Source organism: Siniperca chuatsi, linkage group LG4, assembly GCF_020085105.1.
Source record: "Siniperca chuatsi isolate FFG_IHB_CAS linkage group LG4, ASM2008510v1, whole genome shotgun sequence".
Lineage (NCBI taxonomy): Eukaryota > Metazoa > Chordata > Actinopteri > Centrarchiformes > Sinipercidae > Siniperca > Siniperca chuatsi.
Window position 1 is genome coordinate 5,976,892 of NC_058045.1, and position 26,276 is coordinate 6,003,167.

A 26,276-nucleotide genomic window follows, 5' to 3' on the forward strand; every position below is an offset into this window, starting at 1 on the left:
CATGCTAATATTTTAGAATTCTAGGAAAGCAAAACATTAAGCCAAAATATTCTGGAATGACTGCGGAAGGATCGGTACAGTACATATACAGTCCTGGATGAAGTGGCTTTTAAAATGTCAACATCCAGTAGAAAGGGACATTAAATACTGGTATCTGCTGTACAAACGATGTGAGGACCAGTGCTCAGTACTTTCAGTTCTTCTCCGGAGCCTTTTTTGTGTGGAGATCCTAAAAGCAGAACTAACCCACGTCTGAGTGCCAGCTCAGTTATTTGAAAAGCAACATTAGTGAAGCTCATCACAGACTGACTTCCTTACAAACATGCTGTGAGAGCCTCTAAACTCCGCAGTTTTTTAGAACTGACTTAGCACACTATGAAAAAGGCTTATTCAGTCAGAGCTTCAGTGCAATAGTGTCGGTTCTCCACGTTCTCACTCCATGTTGCTTGTTATTTTGTCTCTGTACAGCCTACATTACCTGTCTAGCAACTGAGTTGTGCTAAGCGAGCCATACAAAGGTTGCCCATAATGCTTTCATTAATTCTGCAGGTGTTCCCCAAGACAAGCAGACACATATACAGCTGACAGCACCTGACTCATCCACAGAGAGGGGAGGCTGCTTGATGTATTTTTTTTCACCTAGGCAAAAGCAATCAGAGCACAACAAACAGCAAAGCCCTGGTGGTTTCACTGACTGCTACTCATTGAAAGAGAGGTTCTGAGTGTGAAGCTATGATGCAGAAAAATCAATGGGACTTCTTTCTTCTTGGCTCCTCTTAAGCCAGAGAAACCACTGGCTGTGGTGCAATGTCACTGTGGGAGATGGATTGGGAAATGGGGAAGGAACTGGAATGTAGACTCACTGGCTGGGAAATGAAAACAAGGCTTCCTCATTCTTCTTTTGCAATAATGATACAATGCTTCAGTATTAGTTTTGATAATTTACAAACAAACATGATAGTATTTCATATTAAATGTCTCAGCAGCTAATTCATTTAAAAGTGTTAAGTGCTGAAAATGTGGGTAAGACACAAAAATACAATCTTCCATGAGAAATTCATGAGCTCTGTTAAAGAAAATCTTAAAAATAAATCATCTTCTAAGAATGGACAGAGTGAGGACTACATTTGTGTGCTGTAACAGGCCCACAAATAATTTGAATTCACAACAACAACCACCAGTACGCAGCTTGTTTGTAGCACAGTAACATCCCAGCAAATATAACCATGACGGCTCAAATTGGAAAAGGTTGTTTCAATCACAACACTATCATCCAGAGCGTGAGTGAGCTCAGGTTGTGGGGAACATCAAAGTGGCTTCCTGCACTGCCGCACTACTCCCTGAGGGAAAGATGTTGGTAAGGACCAGCGAACATGGGTGATAATAAATCAATATTGAAGGAGATGTTTCATGAGGCCCCAAAACAAGGGCCAGCAAGCAGCCTGAGACTTGAGACCAGATGTATGCTTTTTATGGTGCCACACAGCTCATTTTGAAGTATCAGGCACTCAAGTCAAGGGATTGACTCAGTCTACAGTGCCAGAAACACAAAGGAACTGGAAGCACTAGCTGAACTATTTCTCTTTATTATTGTAATGTTGTCTTTAACCCAGGTAGGACCTGAGGGAAAACAAACTAAGCCGGCATAGCCTGATATGCATTTACCCGCTGAGCGGGCTGACGAATATTTCCATGGCCTCCAAACCCCAAATGCAGTACAGCATTTCATCTTACATATGCAAGCAAACAGTGAGCTTGCTGTACCTGGGAATTACGGTAAAGAGGCTCTGACTGAGATGGTGTCAGTTGAATGGCATAACTTTGGCAAACACTAGCTGCTCTCTGTGCGCATTTCAGTGACAAGTAAATGATAGAATAGCATCTATATGCCCACACAGGAAATGCAGTGTGGTCAAACCATGACAGAGAGTGAACAGAGATTGTGTTTATACAAAATTGTATGTCACCAGCCTCAAATGATATATTTGTCTTTTAGTCATTAAATGAAGGTTCAAAATAAAATACAATACATTCCAGATGTAAATGAACTCTGACCCAGCCCTGTGGACTGCTGAAAGCAGAGCACGTAACAAAGAGGGCTGTGTCGTTTGGGGCAAAGTGGAATCATAAAAGCTGGGTTGACCGCTGTGTTCTATGTGTGAATCTAACAATATACATACACTGTAAAAGGCCCTGACATCACATCCCTTTGTACTAGTCTGTTCTGAAGCCATGATGTCACTAACACTGCAATACAACGAAGCCAGTCAGCAGCCGCTAACATTAAGTCATTCCAAGGAATATAAAAAAAACACTTGTATGAAATTGCTCTTGGCTGTGTCAATACTGGCAAGGTTGTTGTGAAACCAACTTGCAATGTGAGATGCTAGACAGACCTGTGCGGGCCAAAGAGAGGTCTTCTATGTCAAAAACTATTTTTTTTCCCCTGAAAATAGCTCACCTGAGCATTGTCCGCTCATTAATACACTGCTGCCCTGCTGGTATTAAAAGCGGTTGGTTTCCACTAATCACAAAAAAATATTTCCTCATTACTAGTGAGGAAATATTTTTTGTGATTAGTGTAAAACCAACCGCTTTTATTTTCTCTAGCCATGTTGTTAGTTTTAGTTGTGGAGGTTCTGAGATATCCATCTCTGATTTCTGCAGCCACCCCCATACAACAGGGTTGAATGGAAATTAGTTTGAGGTGCTGAAAGCATTGGAAAATGAGAGCTACATGTCTAGAGACAATGTCACGTTTTTTGGGGGATAATTCACAGACCTTAGGGTGCATAAGTGAGGAAATATGTGTGTGTGTAATTTGGATGGATTAACACTTTAACAAAAGATCATATATGGGGAATATATGTTCTATGTTTGCATGACTGAACTATAATGCGACTCGACTGTACAGCACCACTGTCTTACAATAAGTGGGGAATAAAACTATCGGGTAAACTATAACTTCCAATCCATCTTCATCCAAAGGCAGACGTTTGACAACATAAACAAAATCCATTATACGTTATTTCAAATAAAGCACCAAGCGTTGGTTCACCCAAATTAGAAAATAAATATTTGATATCTTCCTTTTAGTACTATAGCCATTCAAACGTTTGTTTTTATTTGCCCAGGTTTTAATTTCTGTGTAGCTACTAGTAGGGGTAGGCGAGAAAATATGTTTTTTTTATGATTTGGGTGAACTGACTCTTAAAATCACCTTACTTCTATGTAATTTACAACAGTGGGACACTGCTAACTGGTGTGTCCAGTGAATATGCCTCGTAAATAACCTGATTCCAGTCAAAACATGTAGCTAGCTGGGTGTACGTTATTATGTAAATAAAAAGGTGGGTCAACTGATGAATGCTTCACATTAGCCATATTGACGACACCTATAATTTTAAATACCTGTATACCCCTTTATTTGAACGCTTGGTTGGCAGGAAGGCCCAGCAGCTGACACAACTTTTAATTTACCCGGCCAGTATGAAGACAAGTCAGTGTCCACATCCCACAACAGCATAGAGGCCCAGTGGTCGGTGAGAAAACGGGCTCAAACAAACAAATAATGTTATGTAAAATCTGTATTACTGCGAATATAAAGCCAGTTTCACAAACGAGACAACCTGCTGAACACCTAGGTAACGGCTCAGTAAAGCTAACTAGCCGGCTAACCTCTTTGACTGGGGGGAATTTCTTCTTGCACTCCATGGAAAGAGACCGCAGGTCCGTCTGCATGTTCTCCAGCAATTTCTTCACCGCTTCGGGACTGCTGGTCGACATCTTCGACGGCGTCTTCGACAGAAATATCAAGAAACGTCAAACGATAAGGAATGCGAGAGCACTGTCGCCCCCCACCCATCCACAGCGGGAATATAATCCGTTGCTACTTTATTTGGCTCCCTTGGAAAATAAAATAAAAACGCCGCGGTCCATTGACACAGTATCCCACTTCTCTGCTTTGAGCGCCCGTGCGCAGGAGAGCAGCGATGACACCGACATATGTTCCTTATATTCAAAGACCGTTGACATTAGCTTCGTGAAGTGGCATCGTTCCCATTAATTTCTGTTTCTTAAGGCTGCTCACTAATCGAAGACTCGCCAAATTGAGCAGGCTGCCATCAGCTGCCGTCAGCTCCACTTTACTTCCCACAATGCTTCAGTGGACAGTGACACGTCACTCGGACTTCCGTAAACAGTGACCGATTCAGAATAATGACTACAGCGACCCCTGCTGGAGAAGCTTGATACAGACAGACAACGACAAGCCACATCTGGGCACTTAAGCACAGTTACATGTCAATATGCACCACCTAAAGGCTAGGAAAGAAGTTGCAGCATCAGTTGTATTATTTTATTATGTAATTTAATTTTATGTAATTATTTTATTGTATGAATTATACAGTGGTGGAAAGTAATTTACTCAAGTACATACTGTACACACATAATTTTTATGTATGTCTACTTTACGAGTACAATATGAGTATTTCAATTTTCTGCTTCTTTATGCTTGTGCTCTACTACATTTCAGAGGAAAATATTGTACTTTTTCTTCCACTACATTCATCTGACAGCTGTAGTTACTAGTTTTTGGTACAGATTAAGATTTAGCATCCAAAACATATGACTAATTTCTAAAACATGATGAATTGTTATGGTTAGATTGTATGTAAAGTAGTTAAAATTAGCTCCAACGCAACCATCTACAACATTAAAATGCTGCTTACATGTTTATGCATCAGTGTATGAATCCAATAATAAAATGTGTAATAATGTAACATTTTTCTGCATAATGAGTACTTTTACTTTTGGTAGTTTAAGTACAGTTGTTAATAGTAGTGCTTCTGTCCTTTTATGAAATAAAATTTTGAATGCAGGACTCTGACAGTACTTGTAAAGGAGTATTTTTATTCTTAGTTAGATAAGAATAGTATTCTTAGTTAAATGATCTGAATACCACCACTGAAATTATGTAACTAATAATTAACTAACTCAGACATTAGTTTAACATACTAGGATCTGGAGAATATCAAATCAGACTGTGGCTTCTTAAATTTTTTACAATGAATTTGTGAAATCCTTCAATTTCTAAACATGCATTCAGATGACAAGTTTATTAGGTGCACTTAGAGGTATTTATTTTACAGTTAATCATTAGGTAAGACAGCATGCTAAATCGAAGGGATGAGATGCGTTAAAGTAAGGTAGGAGCAATAGTCGGCATGGACTTTGTTTGTGAGATCGAACAATGATATGTGCAGACATTCCCTGAGGCTGCACAGTGACAACCACAACCTGTGTAGAGAGGCAGGTCTCTTGTGCCATGACAGTAAACAGACTGCACCAGGTTCCTGATTCTGTTTTTGTCCTGGCTCAGATTTCAGTGCTTTTTTCACTACATAGTTTTCAGAAGAAAATTTGTTAATACTTTGCATTTTATCAGTATTCAACTTGTAGGATCTGCTCATCTCACAAGGAGCCCTCCACCCAGTGCTTTTTGTTTTTTAGGCTGCTAGAGTTATGTGTTGTTGTTTTTTTGCTGAAGAAACAGCTCCTACCCTCAGGGAGTACCTCCTTAAATCCTTTTAAATTGTGATGAAAGGGAAAACAGTACTGGGATTAGCAACAAGAGAGTAGCAAAGCTTTTCATACCATATAAGTGAAGTGGAGTTACTTTCAGATTAGTTCGCTGCCTCAAATTAAGTAATGTATAATGTTGCCAAATGTCTGATTAGACCTTTTGTTGTTGTTCTAGCTGAGGGGATTGAATCCCAGCATTACCTTTAAATTAAATAATGCACATATTCATGAACTTCACTTGATTGGACTATTTTATATGAGCTGCACTCCAAACAGAACCTTATAATTCTGGTAATATTACTTCAATAAATGTCAAATTGAGACATGAATCTTACTCTAGCACCACATTCTGAATCTTGTCAGAACATTAAAAGGGAATACCCCAAGCAATTCCTAATATTTCTGGAGATTTTCAGTACTTTGAAATGTGAAGAAGTGACAGCACAAAGCTTTGTGTTAGTCATACCATTTCCCCAGTATCGCTGACTATAAATAACCTCTTGTACATGCCATTCAGATTTTTTTTTTGTGTTTAAGTAAACACTTGTCTTACTTTATTCCAGAATCCTGCTGATATGTAACAACACCCAAAACAGCCTGCTGATTTGAAGGTGTGAGGGACAGGGAAGTAAATTATCCAGCCTATGGATTTTTACATGAAAAAGAAAAAAAAAATACTTTATGCATTCCACAGTCAGGAAATGACATAAAATTGAAAATGAAATCAAAGTGACAGATGCATCTCTTTAAATCTGTTTATAGCTAGTATGATGAACCTACTATTTCAAGGATTACAGTATGTCTATAGGATTCACATAATCAGGTTGGCTTCCATGAAACTGTATTACAAATCTATTAAGGTTTCTAATCGGTGGCATTTCGAGAGTGAAGTGTTAAAACAGAAATAAATGAATATAGGGTATGTCATAACTCTGACAAGTTTAGGTAAAATGTTTTAATGATAATACACTATTCATTAAAAAAGTAATTCAATAAATTATATAGTCTGTTATTGGATGGATGGACTGCAGCAGCTAACAACTGTTCACACATCGAGTCTAGACATATACTACATTGTATTGTCTATATTACAATGTGTTACACATATTTTTACCATTTAATTATGGAACATAAATTACACTAATGGCAATGCTTAACACTTGACATATCTTCAAATGCTTATTTATTATTAGAAATTTTTCAAGGGAATTAAGAAACAATAGACTATAAAGTGTTAATCATTTACACTAAAACTGCCCACAAGATAAAAGATATTGTATTTTACTTTGTTGTACATGTCGCAACTTAGTAATGCATTGCTTTAAATGCAAAGTTATGTAAAACAAAACATTTTTGAAGACAGCACATCGTCTTACATACACCATAACATCCCTAAATACTTTAAAAGATTACCTGATAGCAAGTGAGGTATAAAATATAGGTAATGCACTATTATTCAAGAATGAGATGTTCCTGTAAATGAGGACTGTGTTGCTGAAATTTAGAATATTTCTTTTTTGATCATCAAAATAGACATAAATTCATTTAAGACTAGTGAATAATGAATTGTATGTCCCACAACATATAAACATATATTTCAACAGAAATGCATGTTTCAAATTAAGGTATTTTTTTATTCAGTCATAAAAAAAATATTTTAGCATATAAAAGTTATATATGTAAAAGTGTTCCCTATCAGTGATCAATGATCATATATTCATTCCAACATCTAAAGAAACACATGCTGACGTTCATTATTATACAGCAGAAAAAGAGATGACAAGAGAGATGTTCGTTTTGGAATGAAACCCTTCAACCAGCCTGCCCTCTTCATGTTATCTAACTGTCTCCTTCGGGCACTTTACATTTTAATTTCATACGATTCAATGCATTAGCGATAAGGCAAAACTGACTAAATTAAAATCATGTCAATACTCAGAAGACTGAAAAAAAGCATGTAACACAATCATGCAATTCTGCAATGTTCAGTGAAACAAAAGAAATGAAAACATATTGAATTAATGAAGATAATAAAACAACAGCAAAGCTTAATTAAGTTGAGTTGTGGTCAGTTCAGTTACATGTAAATTTATAATCCAATTCTTGCCTTTTGGTTAGCAAGAGCATTGGTTATTAGTATTAGTTATCTGTATGATTTTTTTTTATTAGAAAATTTTACATCCTGAGGTGATAACTCTCTACCATACAGTAAAAACTGAGCTGTCAGCATGAGTGGATTGATGGATGGAATACACAATACGTTTGTACTCTGTATACATTACATAAGTGCTTTTAAACGCTCATAGCTTTTATTCAAGTGAACTTTTAGGATCTGTGCACTCATGTGACATCTCTTGTGCTCCATTTGCAGCAGATAGCTGTTAGAATCAATAAAGTAACTGGAATGTCATGTCAGACTACCGGAACATTAGAGATGTCCATAACAGAAAAAAAATGCTTCCTTAGAAAGCAGACACGATCAAATGTAAATTCTTAGCCACTGTGTAACAACAATGGCAATATACATGTGACTCTGCCACTGGCAAATGAGATGGTAACCAACTTTCCAAAATAGGATGTAACTCTTTAAGTAAGAATGCTGATGCCATCATACTGTATGTTGAAGGCAGTGTACAAAGGAGAAGGCTCCAGCAGCAGGTCAGCAGTTACAGGTCAGGTGACTCTTAAAGTCTGCGCTGTGCCTGTTTTGCCACCTCGTCTGGTGAGGTATTGCAGAGAGAGATGGGATGGGGCCAGATAAAGTGTCAAAGCTGAGGAGTGACCTTTGACCCCTATAAGGCTCTGATTCCAACCCTCAAGTCTCTAGCAATGAGACTCCTTTTCATCAACAGGGAAGTAGCCGTCCTTAGTGGGAGGTGATTTCTGATGGAGGCTGTCGCCGTCTGCTGCGAAGATGGCCAGCAGCTTCTCCTGTTCCTGCTTTGTCTTCGGTAACTCGGTGGAAGGAGTGGTCAAGAGAGCAAGGCGCTGCGGATGGAAATTTGGTAAAATGGTGGAAAATGTGTTCTATGTCAGTGATATAATGTTTGAGAAATTGATGACTATTCATTTTCAAACAAAATATTTAATATATAGGAACCGACATCAATGGAGTAAAGCTGATATTCTTCAAATAAAATGTGAAAGGTGTCTGATGTAACATTACCAGCCAGAGACAACACCCTGTTAGTACACGCAGTTTGAAAACTTGACTCAAGCGTTTGACCCACAGTCTTTGAGCAGATATGTAGCAGTCTAGCTTTAAGTTGAACAGAGAGACAACTGCACCATGCAGTGATTACTGCACAACACTCTGTGTTACAGATCGGAATAACAGGATCTGTTTGCTTGCTCCAACTGACCTCAGACTTCTAAGAAAGTAAATGCGTTGTTATGCATTGCTATAAAGTTGTTACGGTGAATGTGTTAGCCAACAGTTGCCTATTTACAAAACTAGCAGATACAGAGCAACAATAGCATTCATTTGCAGTTGTATTTCTGGCCACCCGACGTACGCAAGTTCAATGTTCACCCTCCTTTTAGCTCTGTTTTGGTCTCCAGCAAAGGGGGAGGGAAATATCTGGCTCTTTAGTTGCTAAATGCTCTACTTTGTTCAGCTAGTTGCTCATTTTGTTTGTCTGCCATTTGGGCCTGGGCAGGCAGTGTACAGCGGGTTTATCAGAGCTTTGAAAACAGCTGCCTGCTGACAAGGTCAATGAGAGCGGTGAGACTGAACGGTTAGTTGCGGGCCGTGGAACCAAAACAATGAACTGAAAGATGCTTAAACGCTTCGTAGTAGAGCCGAGGGGAACTGCAGAGTCGGGTGATAATTCTCTGTGGGTTCGTTTCTGAGAGCGAACCTTTTCACAGACACAAAATATCAGTAACCATGTGGACTGCTTTCTTTTCTCGGTTTATTCTTCTGAAATGAAAAAGGCAGAGCCAGTTATTCATTTGCATCTAGAAAGGACAGTTTTTAGGACAGTTTTTAAGTTACCTCTCGCAGTGTTCCAGAGGTGTAGTACAGTTTTACTGCTACCCAGACAGGGATACACAGCATGGAGGACAGGGCCAGGATCCAGCCTATGCCATTGCCCCACCATGGGTATACATATTCATTGTTGTACTTCAGAGGTGAGTACTTGATCAAGGCGAAAGCAAAGGTTCCCTGATAACAGAGACAGAGAGAGATATTTCAGGGTTCTGTATGGATAGATGCTGACTATGCTACATACCTGATATTTGAAATATTAGTAAATACTTAAATAGCTGATAATAATCCTTAACCTTAACCCCTGTCTTATTTTTTAAGATATGGATAAACCATTTGTGGTTGAATTGTGGATTTGTAAATTGAAATATATTTTCAATGTTGGCCAGCAGAGGCTGCTCTGCTTTCAGGAGAGTAGTGTAAAAGCAAGCAAACTGAAAATGAATGTGAAACTCACAAAGCATGTTGCAGGGGTGAAGAAAAGCCAGCAGTATTTGATGACAGGGCTAGGGCGATAGCCAATCATGTCCTCTATGTTGTCATAGAAACGGTCGGCACCTGTAATAAGAGAGAGATGAGGAAAACAGCTGTGTCAAGATACACTCTGTTTGAGCAACAGAAATGTAAAAAGAAACACATCACATTAATAATCATCATGACTGACAGAAATGACTGCTTAGCAACCATAAGCTCTGCTTTAATACAATAGGCTACTTTATTGTTAGCTCATTTAATTAATTTTCCTATTATTGGTTTTATTCACTAAATAAACCAAGTGATTGAAATAACATTCCTCCCTTTTGCCTCCTAATATGTGGGTCAAAGAAAAAAGAGCCTTTAATTTTTATCGACTGGCTGGATGTAGAGGCCAGTGTGGAGAGGGATGAATACTGCCTAGCAAGGACAAAGCCTTTGTCTTTTAAATAATCCGCTTCATGCATTCCCAAATAGCCTGGCTAACACACTCACCATAAACCCAAGCGATGCAAACAGTCTCAAAAACAGCCACGAAGAGCAGGCACATCCCACTGGCTGCATAGTAGTCAAAGAGCTGGAAGATGTACATGCCTCCCTGTGGAGACAGACGTGGGTTTAAAACCGTATAGGTATAACTAGCAAAAGAAAACCTGCACGCTGTCAAATAATGAGAAAAGGTGAGACTCTGGATATCATGAAAGCCATTTTGTACAGGAAGACAATTCTGCAAAGTGCTGCACAGCAAATATTTTGTTGAAAAGATCATATTCAGACAACACAGAGTTAAAGAAACTATTGGCTAGACATGAATGGATTTTAGGAGACTCTGGACTGAAGGCTGCTAACGAGAAGCTGTAGCAGGTAGAAATAGGCCGTTTCACTTTAAAATTAATTTGGTAGATTGTAATCAACCTGGTTAAAATCTCAAAGACAAGAAAGTCTTCAGTTAGGTATGTAACACAAAAGGCCTTCAACAAGCCACTATTGCAACTGAGCCAACATTTATTATCCTCTTTATATTCTTTGATCATAGCTGATTATTTTAACGTTAGGCATCGTTACAATGATTTTTCAATATTATCGTAAAAACGAAGTTTCTGAATGGTAATTCTGAGGTCTGGTTTGAAATAAAGTGATTTTGCATAGAAGCTAGGGGTGTACAGTTACCCTCCTTAGGGCAGGATTACATGCTTGTTCTGTAATCTTATTCTGTAAAACATTATGAAGTGAGGTCACTGAGGCCAACCTCTGTCAGCATGATGAGCCCCATGAGGAAGGACACCACAGCCACTGCCAGGATGAAGAGCTCCCTGCGGTTTTTACGCCGGAAGGTGGAGGGATACATGTCCACCATGGCTGTCACCAGGCTCTCCACACACACAAACTGATCAAGAAAAAAAAAACAAGTGTGAGATATTTGCATATATGTGTGGATGTATGTTTGTTTGTGCATCTGAGTGTATGTGTGCTGCTGACCTATCCAAAAAAGTACCAAGCAAACAAAATTTAAGCAGATCTGTGCACATTTGTTTGATGAATAATCCCTGGTGCTTTGTAAGAATCGTGTTTGAAACTGTGATATTGGAATTCTCTGTTTGTGTGTATTTGTGTGGGGCATATGTTGGCCTCACTTGACTGTCCAGTCCCAGAAAGACAATCATAATGAAGAAAAAACAGGCCCATAGAGGGGAGAAAGGCATCATGGACACAGCTCGAGGATAGGCTATGAAGGCCAAACCTGGACCTGAGTTAGACAGATTTTAAATGTCATTTTCTCATTAAAAAAATACAAGTATTGGTCATTCTTGCTCAAGTGAATGCTATGAAAGTTTTGATTGTATCGTATCAACAATATCATTAAAACCATAGAGGCCATTGAGAGGCTGAAGGAAATCCATCCGTGTTGACTCAAGTCTTTCAAAATAATTCACCCAAAGTAAATCAGTAGAAATACAAGCTCTTTGTTACAGAACATTAACAGTGTGAGTGCAGTGACCTTTTTTTTTTATAAACAGTAAAAGAAAAACCGACCAGATTCAGCCACTTCTGAGATGGGCACGTTCTGCTCGTAGGACATAAAGCCCAGGATGGAGAAGATGGCAAAACCTGCAACAAAACTGGTACCACTGTTCAGGAAACAGAGGGACAGGCAATCCCTGGAAATAACACAGAGATGGGCATATAACAATTAGTAACTACATGTTTTAATGGGCTGAGAACGGTACCCAACATTGTCTGGACTAGAGATTTGAGTCCCTTCATATAGAGATAAAATGTCAACTATTATGGTAGTGTAAGGTTAAACAACAGGTGAAATTTTACTGACATTTAAGACAGAATAGAGAGGTAGTGTTGTGCAGGTTATCATAAAGTGAAATGCATTATCATTTCAGTCCTTACTTGTAGCAGTTGTTGTTATATTTGTTGTAGCTTCCCAGAGCGGTGAGGCAACCCAAGCAGATGGCATAGGAGAAGAAGATCTGAGTTCCAGCATCCATCCATACCTTAGGACAGAACAGAAACAAGATAATCAAATAGAGACAATACATTTTAAAAGACAAAATAACAATAATTTAAATACAGGCATAAACTAAAAAAACTTTTTTTGTTTCAGTTTTTTGAATGTTGTCTTTGAGGTATCCCATGGGAAAAGTTAATTCAGTCTGCTGATGAAGAAAGTACTGTACAGTATGTGCTGAAAATGTCTACTTTGCAAATGTGTCCTTTTGAGAAACAGTGTACATTTATTCATACAGACTGGATTTAACCCACAGCTTCTCTGTTACCAAACCAGCTTCCTATATAACTGAGCTATCAGACATTTTGAGCTATACATCAGCTCAGAATAATTAAAGTATGGAGTTCAAACAGAACTACCACAGAAGCTATAAACATGAGAAAGGACTGTTTGTTAAAATAACACTGATGTTTTATTACTTAGAGAAATGTATCCTCCCAGTGTGTGTAATGACAAGGAACACTTCATTAACAATACAAAGGTAATATCACGAAACACAAAGTGTGTTGGGGACTGTTCTCCACCACAGCAGCAACAGTCACAGAAAAGTTAGCTTGATTTTCACAGAGCTTCCCACATACCTTTCATATTCAAGGAGTTACCTCCACTCACACACCTCATCTCTTTTTAAAAACACAGTCCAACTCCAAATGCATCAAATCCCAAAACTCACGCTCTCAACCCCATCATCCTGACATCACCCACCCAGCAAAGCCTGTTATCCATCCCAGTCTGCTCAGGCATAAAGTGCAGCACTTTTCCACCCTCTCTTTGAACACTCACTCACACTTCAAAATTCAAATGAGGTTTCTCTTTATGCTTGCAGTTCTGGTAATGTGCTCCCAGGGCACTGGGGCATGTTTTAGATAGCTGGCAGCCAGCACTGAAGATCTGATTGACTGGGGGGTCCAACCAACAACACAAGCTCTGGACACAACATTAAACAAAGGCAGGTATTCCCAATGCACCAACTCCACCAGCCTGGCTTGTCTTTGCCTGCACACAGAGCGCTTGTATTCATCCCCAGAGCCCTGAGAGCGATTGAAGAGGGCCCCTCTTTCAGATTTTCACACTGGTTGCAATCTAACAGCAAGGGAAGAAGAAAATGTAAAGTCCCCATTACCACCACCATTCCCAGTCCACTCTCTTTCCTTCAGCAGTGGACAAGTCCTTGACATTGTGCTGGACACATTATTAAATGACACTGTATCCCTCGATATAAATTGGTAGCATTGCTTGTTTGTTAAAACTGCTTAAAGCAACTTATGTTGACGTTCAGTGCAAAAGCGGGAATTCTGTGATGTCATTGCCACCTGGGGGCAGTGGAAACAAGCTGTGTTCACAGCACTGACATAATTATCACCATTGAAGTTGATATGGCAAACTTGTTAGCAAACTGTTGCCTATTTACGCATCTAGCAAAGACGCAACATTAGAATTTATTTGGAGTCGTTTTCTGGTCACCTGAAGAATGTAAGTCCAATACTCACTCTCCTTTAAGCTGTTTTTGGTCTCCACTAACTCCTGAGAAAAACAGCTGTTTAGCTGCTAAATACTCCACTACATACACTAGCTGGTTGCTAACTTTGTTTCTCTGCAGCCGAAAATGATACTATGAGAGAAATGAGAGTAAACAAAACAGTAAAGTTGCGAGCTGGAAAACGGAAACAACAATCTTTCCCTAACCAGATCCAAGTACCATTAGTTGCCTAAACCTAACCACACCTCAGCCAAAGGGGCAGCAGATCAGAAACAATCAGGCTGGTAATTTTGAAAGGCACTTACACCTACTTTATTGATGGTGTAGCTTTTCTGAGTGATCACATTCAGACAAAACTTTTAAGCAAATAGATACCAGCTGATCAAATGCTCTTGAAAATATATTGTATTTGTTCCAGGAGGGAAGTCAATAAAAAGCTTCTAATACCTAAACTGCCATCCTTATACAAAACCAATAATGATTATATGCTAGTTGATAGCAACGTCCTCCAAATGGTCTTGATTTAACCGACAACTTTTAGGTCACTGGTCAGCCTCAGTATCTCTAGATCACCCTTCTGCCAGAGTTACATTCAACAACAGTTTTGCCAGGCTAGGACATGTTACCTGTTCATTTCTTTTCAGAGATGGCATAAGCTTTGGTGAGCCTGGGAGGACGGGTCGGTTTGACATGACCAGAAACTCTAGAAACTTTAGTAACTCCAAGTTCTTAAAGATGTGCTGAAAATACCTGTCAGTGTGGATGAGTATGACCATATCAGCGTGGATGTCTATAGTTAATCTGTAGGGCTGGGTATCCCGAGGCAGTACTGTACCAGTTTGTACCAGTTTTAATATTAAGGCATGAAAACATTTTGCAAAGCATTAAAATGCTGGCAGACATGAGATCACAGTCGTATTTAGCTGTATCTGCATGTGTAAGAGTTGGTGTTTTTTTGAATGTACAAGATAAATATATGTCTGGAAGCAAGTGCATTGCCAGCCTACCTGTGGGTCAGACAGCCGTCCGAGGTCGGGGTAGAGATAGAAGTGGATTCCCCTGGAGGCTCCTGGTAAGGTGACCCCTCTGATCAGCAGGACCAGTAGCATAGCATAAGGGAAGGTGGCTGTGAAGTAAACCACCTGCAGGGAAACAGTAGCACTTCCTAATCAGACATACAGTATGCGTCTGCAAGATTTCTGACAATGCCTCCCTTTCTGAAATTCTTCCTTCTCCAATAGTGTGTTAGGGCTAAAATGTGACTGTTATATCGTATGTTATCTGTGACAATCATGTTTTAAAAGGTTCTGCAAAAATAAACTATTTTACTTTTTGTGTTTGGTGTTCTGGATTTTCAGTTGATGAGATTTGAGGTTCAGTAGTTGCCAATCTTTGTGCATTTAGCCATTGTGGCAAACACTGATTATGCTAGCTGCCCAGTTTGTGTATTATTTATTCTTATTTATTCTTTCTGCTTCCACTTCCTGCATGTGTGAGGAAAGACCTAACCGCACAGCAAGCATATATCAATCAAAACCAGAGCAAAAAAAGCATAAAAGGTGCTTTATATAAGAAACGCTGCAGAGTACTGTCAAAAGATATGATCTGACTCTCTTATCAATACTGTACAGTGAATATCAGTCTGTCATGAATGGAGGAGAGTTTTCACCTTGCCAGTAGACTTGACTCCCTTCCAGATGCAGAAGTAGCAGATGACCCATGCAATGGCCAGACAGACAACCAGATCAGAATTCAGAGTGCCAATGTGATCAATACCCGAGGAAATTCTCAGCACTCTTCGCCTGGGACACACACACAAATAGGACAAACATTAGAAACGTTTTGTCTAGTCTTAGAATTCATATACTACATTCATGTGTATTTATGCTCACAACGTTTCCAGTATATTCCAGGAACCAGTAAAAGTTGTATCTAGTCAAACAATCATACATTTTTAAAACAAGCCAAAAAATCTGGTATGATTTAAGATGGAATACAAGATTAAATTACTTGTTAAGTTAAATATTTGGTGAACATTTTGGCACCTAAGGCCATTTGAGGACATGGCCAAACAAAAAGGCACTTACTCCCAGAACTCAATGACAGGAGAGGTGGTGTTCTCATGGTGATTGATGGAGCTATTCCCCCTCTGAAATGCCATACAGGAATCTTGAATGAAGGAAAGACAAAAAGACATTCAGTCCTGTGAAGAAATCCAAGCTTTCTCTGAGGTTTCCAAGTTACACACAGGCAAGTGAAATAATGCCACCACTGAGACGGAGGAGTGAAATGGTGCAGGAACATTCGCCCCCTTAAGATAAAATCAAACTATAAATTAATGAAATGAGGCAAAATTTCACGGTGATCCATCCAATAGTTTTTGAGAAATTTCACAAAAAAATCCAATATGTAAACCTCATTTTGACGCGATAGGAAAAGACAAGGAAACACCAAAGTCATTAGGACTCATCATCTGTGGACCATGAATGTCTGTTGAAAATTTCACGGCAAATAGTTGTTGAGATATTTTAGTTTGGCCAAATGTGTTGGATCGACAAACGGACGTTGCCATTCACGTGAGACTAAAATGTTTATTCAGACCTCCATAAGCGTGTCAAAATGGAGACCTGGCTATACCTGATTAATGATTACACACAGAGCGCATCTTCTGCTTTTGTGCATAGTGTCCTGTGTCTCACCTGTGTTCCAGGTGTTGTTGCAGGAGGCCCAGGGCAGATCCCAGGTGAAGGAGTTGGACAGGTAGAAGATGGCCCAGGCTAACACAACGATGTAGTAGATGTTAAGCAGAGCAACAATCACCTGGGTGGCATAACCCACTCCTGGAAAAAAAAAAACATCACAGTATTTTTTTTTTTTTACTGAACAGTAAAATGCTGCCATTATTAGAACTTTTTGGGGAGAAAGCCATTTTCGGATTAAAATGCAACCATCCAGCTTGTTTTAAAATATGGGGGTTGGGGTGGGAGTTGTGACCAAAGAGAAACTCTGCATTGTGGCTTTGATCACCGAAGTGTTTGCAGTGGGGCTATCTTAATTTACTGAAATTTTCACACAATATGTTTCACTGTCCCCTATTGTCACCTGGAACTCAGCAGCAGTACCATGTGACTGAAGTATATGTTTAGCTACTGAATGTATGTGACATGGGACTATATTTTTGATTTTATTCCACAGAGGTATGCTTTAATATACTGTAGCTCCACATCTTGTATTGAGGAACCTGCTGGTCCTTTCTGTCTGCACTATGCCTCAAAAGCAGCTTGGACGGCATTAGACAAGCCCACCTGGAGTCACAGTGAGTGTACTGTTGTTTGGTTGCAGTGTTGTATTTGACTGCAGTCTGAGAACACTACAAATTCGATTTAATTTGCAATATAACCGTGGCTTCACATGTAAGCAATGACTGTAGTTTATGAATGATTGTGTCATTGATTATGTGAAATGATTTTCAATTCATGACAAGAGCTCCCTGACGGTTCCATTCACTATAGACAAAGAGGCATAATTTAACCTAAAAGCACATCTTTGCAGTATTTGATTAAACCCAGCCATCCTCAGCTCACTGCTGCTGCCCTTTCAAATGATTGCATCACTATAGAGTAAATTAAATGCAGGATAAAATATAATAGGCACAAATTTTAAGTTGAACGCATGTTCCTGTGTGGGTTATGATTTGGCTGATTAGAGACTTATTTTAAGGCAGAAAATGGAACATTAGTCAGTGCTGGTTGCTCGCCAGCCGTTACAACTACATTCATCACCATCCCACATCTGTATGCATACTGGTTGTTTGACAAACCTGCATTCACACAGACACACACAAAGTCACACATATACTGCATGTACACAAATGCACATAGTGTACACAGAAAGGGATACATATACATAAGCACATTGTACACATGTCTGAAATTCCTCTTTCATCCCACACAGACATGTTTAGATGTTGCCACTGGTCTGTCCTCATAAATCTGTGTGGTGCACAAGCAGCTCATTGTTTCAGAATACCACACATACTGTGATCATTAGATCCTTACATATTTACATGCAAAACACCATGAAGATGGATGATCCCCCACATATAAACTTTTACAAAGCACAGGAAATATCTTAGTTATGTCATAAAAGTGTAAAATAAACAGGTCTTGGGAGTGCATGGCTCTAAAAGTTCTAGGCTGAAGAGTTTGATCCACTCTTGGTGCTGTGATTTTGACATCATTAAACATCCATCAAATTATCTTTCTTGAGAAAATAGGTAGATTACCTTCAAACAATGGGCAGATTTTCCTCCAGCAGGTGATGCCTCCCTCACTGGTGTACTGACCCAGAGCTGTCTCCAGGAAAAAGACAGGGATCCCACAAGCAAACAGGAAGATGAGGTATGGGATGAAGAAGGCACCTGTATAAGCACACAGATTAAAGGAACAGTTCACTCAGCTACCTTCGATATGCTCTCAAGCAATGTAGAGTAGTAGTAGTAGTAGTGTCTATCTATCTTGTGTCTGTCTTTATTTCAAAAATAGATTTAAAAAATAACCACTTCATATATTTAAAGCAGTCTACTGGTATAAGCAAAGGTCATGAAACAAAGTCATTCAAAATATCATGTTAGTAGAAGAAATCTGAAATCATCCATGTAGTTGGCAAAATTAAAACTATTTTACTTTCATTCTTTGACAGGGAGCTCTCATGTATCAGACATTAGCTAACACGCTGCCAACATTTGTCTGGCTCTGGCTATTTTCAGTTGAACCTTGACCTTCACTGATCACTGGATCTCCTTGGAATGGATCACATATTAACCCCACGTATTATCTCCTCCTAAGCTAATTCCAAACCGTTTCCTCTCAGAAGATCCATATAGCTGCCACACAATTGGTTTGCAATCAAATGCAAAAATAGAATTCCCAGAAACCTTGTTTTTGTGGTGGAACAATTTAAGATTTTTTCAACACCAAAATATGTGCAGTGTGATGGTGCAGCCAACACTGCTTTCAAAGGGAAGGAAAAAGGCTGCTACACCTACTGATTACATATCCCTACAGATCAACATGTCTGAACCAAGTGCCTCTCTCTGGTCGTAATCCAGCCACCGCACCCCTATGCTGTATATGAATAACTAAATGCAGAAACTCAAGCTTTTGTGTTGAACAGCGAGGAGATAACAAACAAGAGATAAGTCATTCCACCACTCACCTCCTCCATTCTTATAACAAAGGTAGGGAAAACGCCAGACATTCCCAAGGCCAATAATTTCTCCAGCCACTGACAGAACAAACTCAAGCTTGTTGCCCCACTGACCCCTGTCTGTCATCTTCTCCTCTGTACTGGGCACGATGTCCAGGGGCCTGCTGTGCCCATTGGAGGGTTCCACCTTGGACATGTTCTCCATGTCATCTGTGCGTCCTAAGGGTCACATTGGAAAGAGTGGAAAAGAAAAAACTTAAATTACAAAGAAGAAATGGGGCAAAAGGCATAGATATAGCCTTGCCTTTTTTCGAGCCAATCCCTTTGACAAAGAATTAAAGAGACAATCCCATGTTCTACAGCTCAGTTTTAATTGGTAAATTTTACTCATTCACCACAAGGACTGGGTCTGTCTAAAATCAATATTTAGATTTTTTTTTCTGATATCGAGATATATGTCACAATATGGTAAATATAAGCAAAATCACATCAACAAGATTCAAATTGATGACAGTTCAATGTCATGAACTTTGTTCTGCTGTTTTGCATTACGTCAGTCAAAACTCTTTACATGTGTGAAACAAGAACTTCAATAACTAATTTTGTTAGTTTAAAATAAAAATTGCTCCAAATCATACATTTTGTAAAAGGGTAATATATGACCATATCATCACAATATGATTCAACTGACTGAATAAATGATACTATTAAATTATTGCCCTGCCCTTTTCATAGTTCTTCTGTTCTTTCACAGTCAAACAAAACAAATCTGGAAGAAATTAAGTCATGGGTTATGGAAACAAATTTCTATTTCACAGTTGCCTAGTAAAGGGGTACTTAATGAGATAACTTCTGTTATGAATTGGCGCTATATAAAAAAAAAATTGAATTGAATTGAATTAATGTACTTAAGACCTGGAGGGAGAAAAAAGAATTTCAGGACTTTGGCTGGTTCTCAAGGAGAATTCCCTCTGTGATGTGACAAATATGCTTGTTTGTGTTTACATGAGCTACAATATATGTTACTGTGTTGGATGAGGTCAGTAATGGCTTGATGTTACATGACCTCGTTAGAAGTTAGTCAAGCCCTCGGCCAAGGGGCCAGTGCAGCTGAAAGAATGTCTCTCTGTGGAGGAAACAGACAGCTCACTGACTGTGCTCACTCCTGTCAGGTTGCATTAACAGGCCTCTCACCAGCCCTTCTATTACCCCTTTCCTCTCTCTGAAGCACATCATGGTCACTGCTGCAGTCCAAATTCAAACAAATTGGTCATCGGTCTGCAGGAGACATGCTCAAGCTACTTCCGTTACAAGAATACATGTGGACACCAAACCTCCTTCCCTTCCTTTATCCTTCAGACATCCACACAAACAAACGCGTTACATGTTGTGTGACCTGCTCTTACGGGGCCAATGAGGCTGCCTGTTTTTGTAGTTCAGTTCTGACAACAACACGGGATGGAAATCCCATTTAGCCAGAAGCCTTGTGTGAAGCCACTTTTAGGAATGTGCTCCTACTGGCAAAGGGCAGAGGTGGAGCACAAGTGTGACTCTGTGTGTGCTGTGTGCATGGGGTTGGAGGTTGGACCCGTTTTAGGAGCCAAAATCTCCAGCACTGGAGCCAAATTGTGGCCTGAGGTAAAAATAGAGCCCCTTGTTTTCAAAAGGTACTTGGTGGGAATGAAGGCTTGGTGCAACAAAAGCGGAGGAGCCCCTCTGCTCTGTGCTTGCAAATGAGAATCCTCACTGGCCTTGCAGCCAGATCACAGTTTACCTCACTTTTTCACAGCTTCTTTGTGGATGCTGGGAAGCTCAACACACAAGCCAAATACCTCACTTCAAATACAGTCCTTTTAATAGGTGAGACTAAATATGATCATTATTTGTAGTAGCATAGTCAGGCTGAAATAGTTTTCATACGTATCTGCTTACAGAACGTCAGAGAGGCACACTGTGAGAAAATATGCCAAGATTGAGAATGAGCTCATCCGGGCACAGTGGAGCTTTATCCCAGTAACCAGTGCCAACTTCACCTCTTTCTGAAAAGCTGTGGACTGACTGAGTGACTGACAGACTGACCTATTCAATGACTGACTGATCGAATGAATGTGTGGCTGACTTACTGGACATCATGTGCTCTGTTTGTCCTAATACACTCATGGCCCATAAAAGAGTACTCCACTGATTTAGCATTGCTGCCTCAAGTTACGTAGCTTGAGGCAATTTGTCAGACTTGGGAGTCTGAAAAGCGACAGATAAAAGAATAATCAAGACTGAAGCAGCAGAGACCGAGATATCCTGACTTTTAGTCTCTAGTATGGGACAAGCTCTAAAAACACTGCATGCTACCTTTCCCATAATGCAACTCAATAACATATTTCATTAGATCCCCCACTGCCTCCTAAATGCCAACTTCCTTCAAAAACGCCACGCCTCCACTTTACAACATAAGCTTCCTAAATCTTGTGGCACCCGAGGGTTAAGACAGCGTAACCCTGATGACATCATCAAGGTTATTTTTTTTCAAACTTTAGAAAGCTCCCTTGTGCAGAGTAAACTGAGCTTCATGTGTAAAATCAATGGAGCGCCCCTTCAACACCAAACTGAAAAGCAATGCTTCGCTGACCCCCTTGTTTAAATTTTCAGGTGTGTTGCACCCTTTGTGATAACCCTTCATGAAGGGTTATGGTCAGAAATGTGCTTTGTTGTACCTATAACCACACCCAACGGTAATGTCACAGTGTAGGCTACTGACATCATCGCAGTCATTGGAAAAAGGAAGCCGGGGTTTGAAATTAAAGAGCAGCAGACCTTGAGACGATCCACCCGGCCAGATTAAGGGGACCAGGCAGGACGGCAGGTGCTGTGATTGTCCCAGGAGGAGAGGAGGCAGGGTTGGGATGGCAGCCATGCTGGCCGAGCTTAGATTTAGGACTGCTCCTGGCTAATGTCTGGTCTGGACGAAATGGGACTCAGTCTGGCCAGGCAATGGGAAATCAGAGACTGTTGTGCCCACATCTTTACAGAGACCTGCTCCATCAACATCCCGGATCAAGCACTTGATGGGTGGACCGTGTTCTGAGCTGACAGATGCTTGGTGCTCGAATGCAGGCAAAGTGGATGGACACTGTTTCCCAAATGTCAAGCTTTTTATGTGAAGATGGAAACCACATTATCATCACTATCTGTACTTTGTACACTTAGGTCATGTAATGGTTAAATACTTTACTATGCAATACGTGATTATGTAAACACATTATCATCTGCTAAGTTGATTATTTACAAATCCAGCAGATACAGAGGAACATTATCATTCATTTGGAGTAGTTTTTCTGGCCTCCAGTCAAATGTAAGTCCAATATTCCCTCATCATTTAGCTTACCTTTTGTCCACCAAGTCCTTTAGCTACTAAATGATCCACTATGCACACTAACTTCACTAGCTAGTTGCTTTGGCTGGCTGTCGTTTGGTTGAGCAGGTGGAGTACTATGAATTTATCAGAGCTTTTTTGCCGGAAACAGCTGCCTGCTGCGGCTGGAAACAAGGTTGATGAGAGCAGTGACAGTGAACCAAAACAGTAAAACTGTGGGCCATAAAACCAAAACAATGAGCGGAAAGACACTGAAATGCTCTGGAGAGCTGCAGGGAACTGCAGAGTCATTTCAAGTGAACCCTATCACATACAAGTACTCATGTGATTGATTGTTAATATAAAATGTTTCTTTTTTCTTTTGATATTACTGTCATTTGTTTAGAATTGATTCAAATCAGAATTGTACAGGTATACCACTACTCAACCAGTGTGAGTTAAGTAGAGTCCACACTCTGATATCAAGGTGAAAGTGAAAAACCACCAAAGGGTACACTGATACTTTAGATCAGTCAGACATTAGTATGGTACTTAGGCTTATTCAAAATATCGATATACTGTACGTAGGACCAAAAGCCTGAGGATGGGAAATAATGGTCTCCCAGTCCTGTGGGTCTTTTCTGGCATCTCATGGACAAAGGCAGTAATCTGGCTCTTCCCCTAAACACGTGCAGCTCAGAGTTACATATCCATAATGTCCTTTACTCTGAAGCGCCCACAGTTAGATAATTAAAGGCTAATATACAACTGGATTAGTTACATAAGGTAGGGAAATCAATGTCACACGTCTATTTGTACACTGTGAAGATTTACAGTTGCAGCATGTGATACGTTGATCTGATGTGCGTCTAGATGGAGATTAGAAATGATAAATCTGGTTGTTGCAAAAAATACAAAATAACAGCAATAGCATAAAATGTGAATAAAAATGGCATCACATTTTTTAAACTATGATTTAGTTTGATTTATGAACCTTTGATGAAGTTCAATAATCTGTTTGCATTTCCTATCAGTAATTTTGTAAGTGTCATGTGTCTAAAATGGTCAGTATTTGATGTCCAAACAGATATTTTGTGATTGCAAAACAATATCTATGTTTCACTTGATATCACTAGATGTGATAAAAAAAATTATGCAAAAATGAGCTACACGTGCTTATTAAGTTATTTAGTGACTGAGGATGAATAACATTCCATACAAGCAGCTCTTGTCTCAGATCAATTAGTCCTATTTGATCTGCTTTCTGATTACAGCATGGAACAGCATGATTATCAGCATGGAATGAAGTGTGCTGCATAAAAATGTGCTGAATATAACAACTAAGTTATAAAAGCCAAGTTTTGATTCTCGGATGCACAGTCTAGTCTTTGCACTTGAGCATGTTTGTAACACTGCCAGCCTTTCATAAACTGGAAAAAAACCATGCATGGTTTACTTGCATTGCAGAGATCTCTCAAAAAATTTAATAAGCCAGAGATCCTTTAGAAAAACAGCGTGACTGAGCATGTCTACCAATAAATAAACTCTTAAATAAAATGTAAGATGTTGTTTATTATATCTCAGAAATAGCAATAACACTTATTATCCATCTCTGACTGGAAATACATTTAATCACATGAGCAATAATCATAGGCACTTACCTTTCATAATGCTGTCCAATGACAGTTTCAAGAAGAGAGTGGGACACCAAATACAGGCCTGCTGCCGTTTTAGGTTTCACTATATAACATTCATGGAGGGGCGGAGATCTGAGAAACTGAAAACTTTGGTGCAGCCCGCAGTGAGATTTTCCCTCTGAGCTGCCCCTCTCTGAAGACCCCCCCACCCCTCCCACCCCACCGCCCCCTTTATCCAATTCCATTCAGACAACCCCACACACAAACACACTCACTCCCCACAGCACACTAGAGGTCTGTGCTGTCTCAGCGTGGTAGGCTGATTGCGTAACCTTTTGACATACACATTCTCCCAGGGCCTTTCTGTCCAGAGAGCAACCAGAAAGTGCGGGGGTGAGGCTGGTCGTCACACGTGTGCATGTGTGTATGTAAATGTATGTAAGTTGGTTTGAAAAAGATTTTAAGGTACAAATATGTATCATCCACAATCCTGTAAATTTTAGATAATTTGTGCACGAGATTCACAATAAGAGTCTCCCAATATTTCAGTGTTTATTTTTCTGACTGATTGTAATTAAAACATCACTCCTGCTTCATGAAGCCCCTGCTCCAAACATATTCTTAATTCAGCCCCCCCGAAAAGAGTCTTTATTCCCTCAACTGGATTTCTTCCTCACAGACCCAGTAGCCCATTCAGAAATTTTTCCCACCGCAGGGGTCCACAGTGGCCCAGTTCAAGGTATTTGTTAGATGGTCACAATTCAGAGGGTCTTTATGGAGGTGGGGATGGGGGGAGTGATGTGCTTCTGCTTTTCCTGTCTCAGATCTTTCAGGATTAAATCTTTTTTATAAACTCCCCACCCCCCACCTCCAATCAAATTATAATTCAAGACACGGACACATTAGCTTTCTATAAAAATCAAGCCGTCTGCCTGACTTCAGTTTTGTGGCAGTGTCAACTTTTAATCTTTTAATGAACAACCGACCTGTTTAATCTTTTCTGAATCTGTTCATGAGTCAACAAAGCCTTGACACCATTCATTTTAGTCAAATGTTCTTTGAAATCTCTCTGCAATTTTCATCATGAGTATAGCTCCTAGCCACATACATGATGCTGCAACCCATCACCAGCAGGTCTAATTCCATTTGATGGCATGACTTCGTGGTTGTTAATCAAAAAGAATCATACACAGTACAAAATCATGACAAGGGGATGGAAACATCCTCATCCCCAGTAGTCAAATTTTCAGCTTAGTGGATAAATTCATAATCTCACAAGGGCTACAGTTCCATTTATCACATTTCTGAAATCATTTCATGTTTCACTTCAGATTTCCGTATGTCTTTATCTTCAAGGAATAGTCAGACTTTTTGGGACACACTTACTTTCTTGCAGAGAGTTAGATGAGAAAATGTATACCACTCTCATATCTGTACGATAAATGTGAAGCTACAGCTAGCGACTTAGCTTAGCACAAAGACAGGGGGAAACAGTCTGTCTCTGTCAAATGCTAACAAAAATCCACCTACCAGCACCTCTAAAGCTCACTAATTAGCACATTATATCTTGTTTGTTTAATCTGTACAAAAACTGAAGTGTAAAAACAACAAGTTGTGGTTTTACAGGGCGTTATGTGCTGAACTATCAGTTTTTGTTCCAGATTAAACAAATGAGATAGACATGAGAGTGGTATCAATCTTCTCAACTCTTGGCAAGAAAGCAAATCGAGAATTCTCTTTCTCAAAATGTCAAGCTATTCCTATAGGACCAGCGTGTAGGATTTAGTAGCATCTAGTGGTGAACTGAATACCACTTGCCTTCCAAGCGTGTAGGAGAAACTCCGGTGGCTGCAAAACTCGCGAAAAACGCGAAAGGCCCTAACTATAGCTACGGGACAATGGATGTGCCCCTAAGTTAAAAAGCTAGAAACTATACAAAACCACAATAACTTATGCAGATTGGAAAATATTGGTTTAGCTCTGATTAAAAAATACCAACTATTCTGGATGATAGGTACAAAGCAGGTTAAAAA

The 26,276-nt window shown here is 39.6% G+C and overlaps 2 protein-coding genes across 6 annotated transcripts in view; both read right to left on the reverse strand.

The window, feature by feature from the left end:
- Positions 1–4,171, reverse strand: part of mon2 (MON2 homolog, regulator of endosome-to-Golgi trafficking) — a 42,015-nt gene extending 37,844 nt beyond the window's left edge. For all 4 annotated transcript variants that reach the window (XM_044193377.1, XM_044193375.1, XM_044193376.1 and 1 more), the window contains exon 1: positions 3,679–4,171. In XM_044193377.1, the coding sequence (XP_044049312.1) occupies positions 3,679–3,786 (108 nt within the window). In that variant the 5' untranslated portion in view covers positions 3,787–4,171. The remainder of the gene's footprint in view (positions 1–3,678) is intronic.
- Positions 4,172–6,523: 2,352 nt separating this feature from the next.
- Positions 6,524–24,420, reverse strand: slc6a13 (solute carrier family 6 member 13). Of its 2 annotated transcripts, XM_044194021.1 has the most exons (16): positions 24,268–24,409; positions 22,069–22,403; positions 19,267–19,476; positions 18,335–18,469; positions 16,749–16,889; positions 16,137–16,218; positions 15,719–15,851; positions 15,057–15,191; positions 12,452–12,555; positions 12,083–12,207; positions 11,683–11,795; positions 11,298–11,435; positions 10,544–10,646; positions 10,032–10,132; positions 9,581–9,751; positions 6,524–8,571 (listed from the first exon to the last, which is right to left on the reverse strand). In XM_044194021.1, exons 2-16 carry the CDS (start codon positions 22,166–22,168, stop codon positions 8,407–8,409), a joined length of 1,956 nt encoding a protein of 651 aa, XP_044049956.1. In that variant the 5' UTR covers positions 22,169–22,403; positions 24,268–24,409; the 3' UTR covers positions 6,524–8,406. The 2 variants fall into 2 exon arrangements, with proteins under 2 accessions (XP_044049956.1, XP_044049957.1); XM_044194022.1 differs by lacking the exon at positions 22,069–22,403 and having other exon boundaries at positions 24,268–24,420.
- Between the last annotated feature and the right edge of the window lie 1,856 nt (positions 24,421–26,276).

What these genes read in the sequence shown, in the direction of transcription:
- slc6a13 (XM_044194021.1), bottom strand. Translation starts at nt 22,168, where the DNA reads ATGGCTGCCATCCCAACCCTGCCTCCTCTCCTCCTGGGACAATCACAG. An exon ending in GACGGCTGTCTGACCCACAG is followed by an intron (nt 12,556 to 15,056) that starts GTAGGCTGGCAA and finishes TTCTGTCCTAAG; the next exon opens with GTATGGATGGATGCTGGAAC. An exon ending in CCTCTGGAACACTGCGAGAG is followed by an intron (nt 8,572 to 9,580) that starts GTAACTTAAAAA and finishes TTCCATCCGCAG; the next exon opens with CGCCTTGCTCTCTTGACCAC.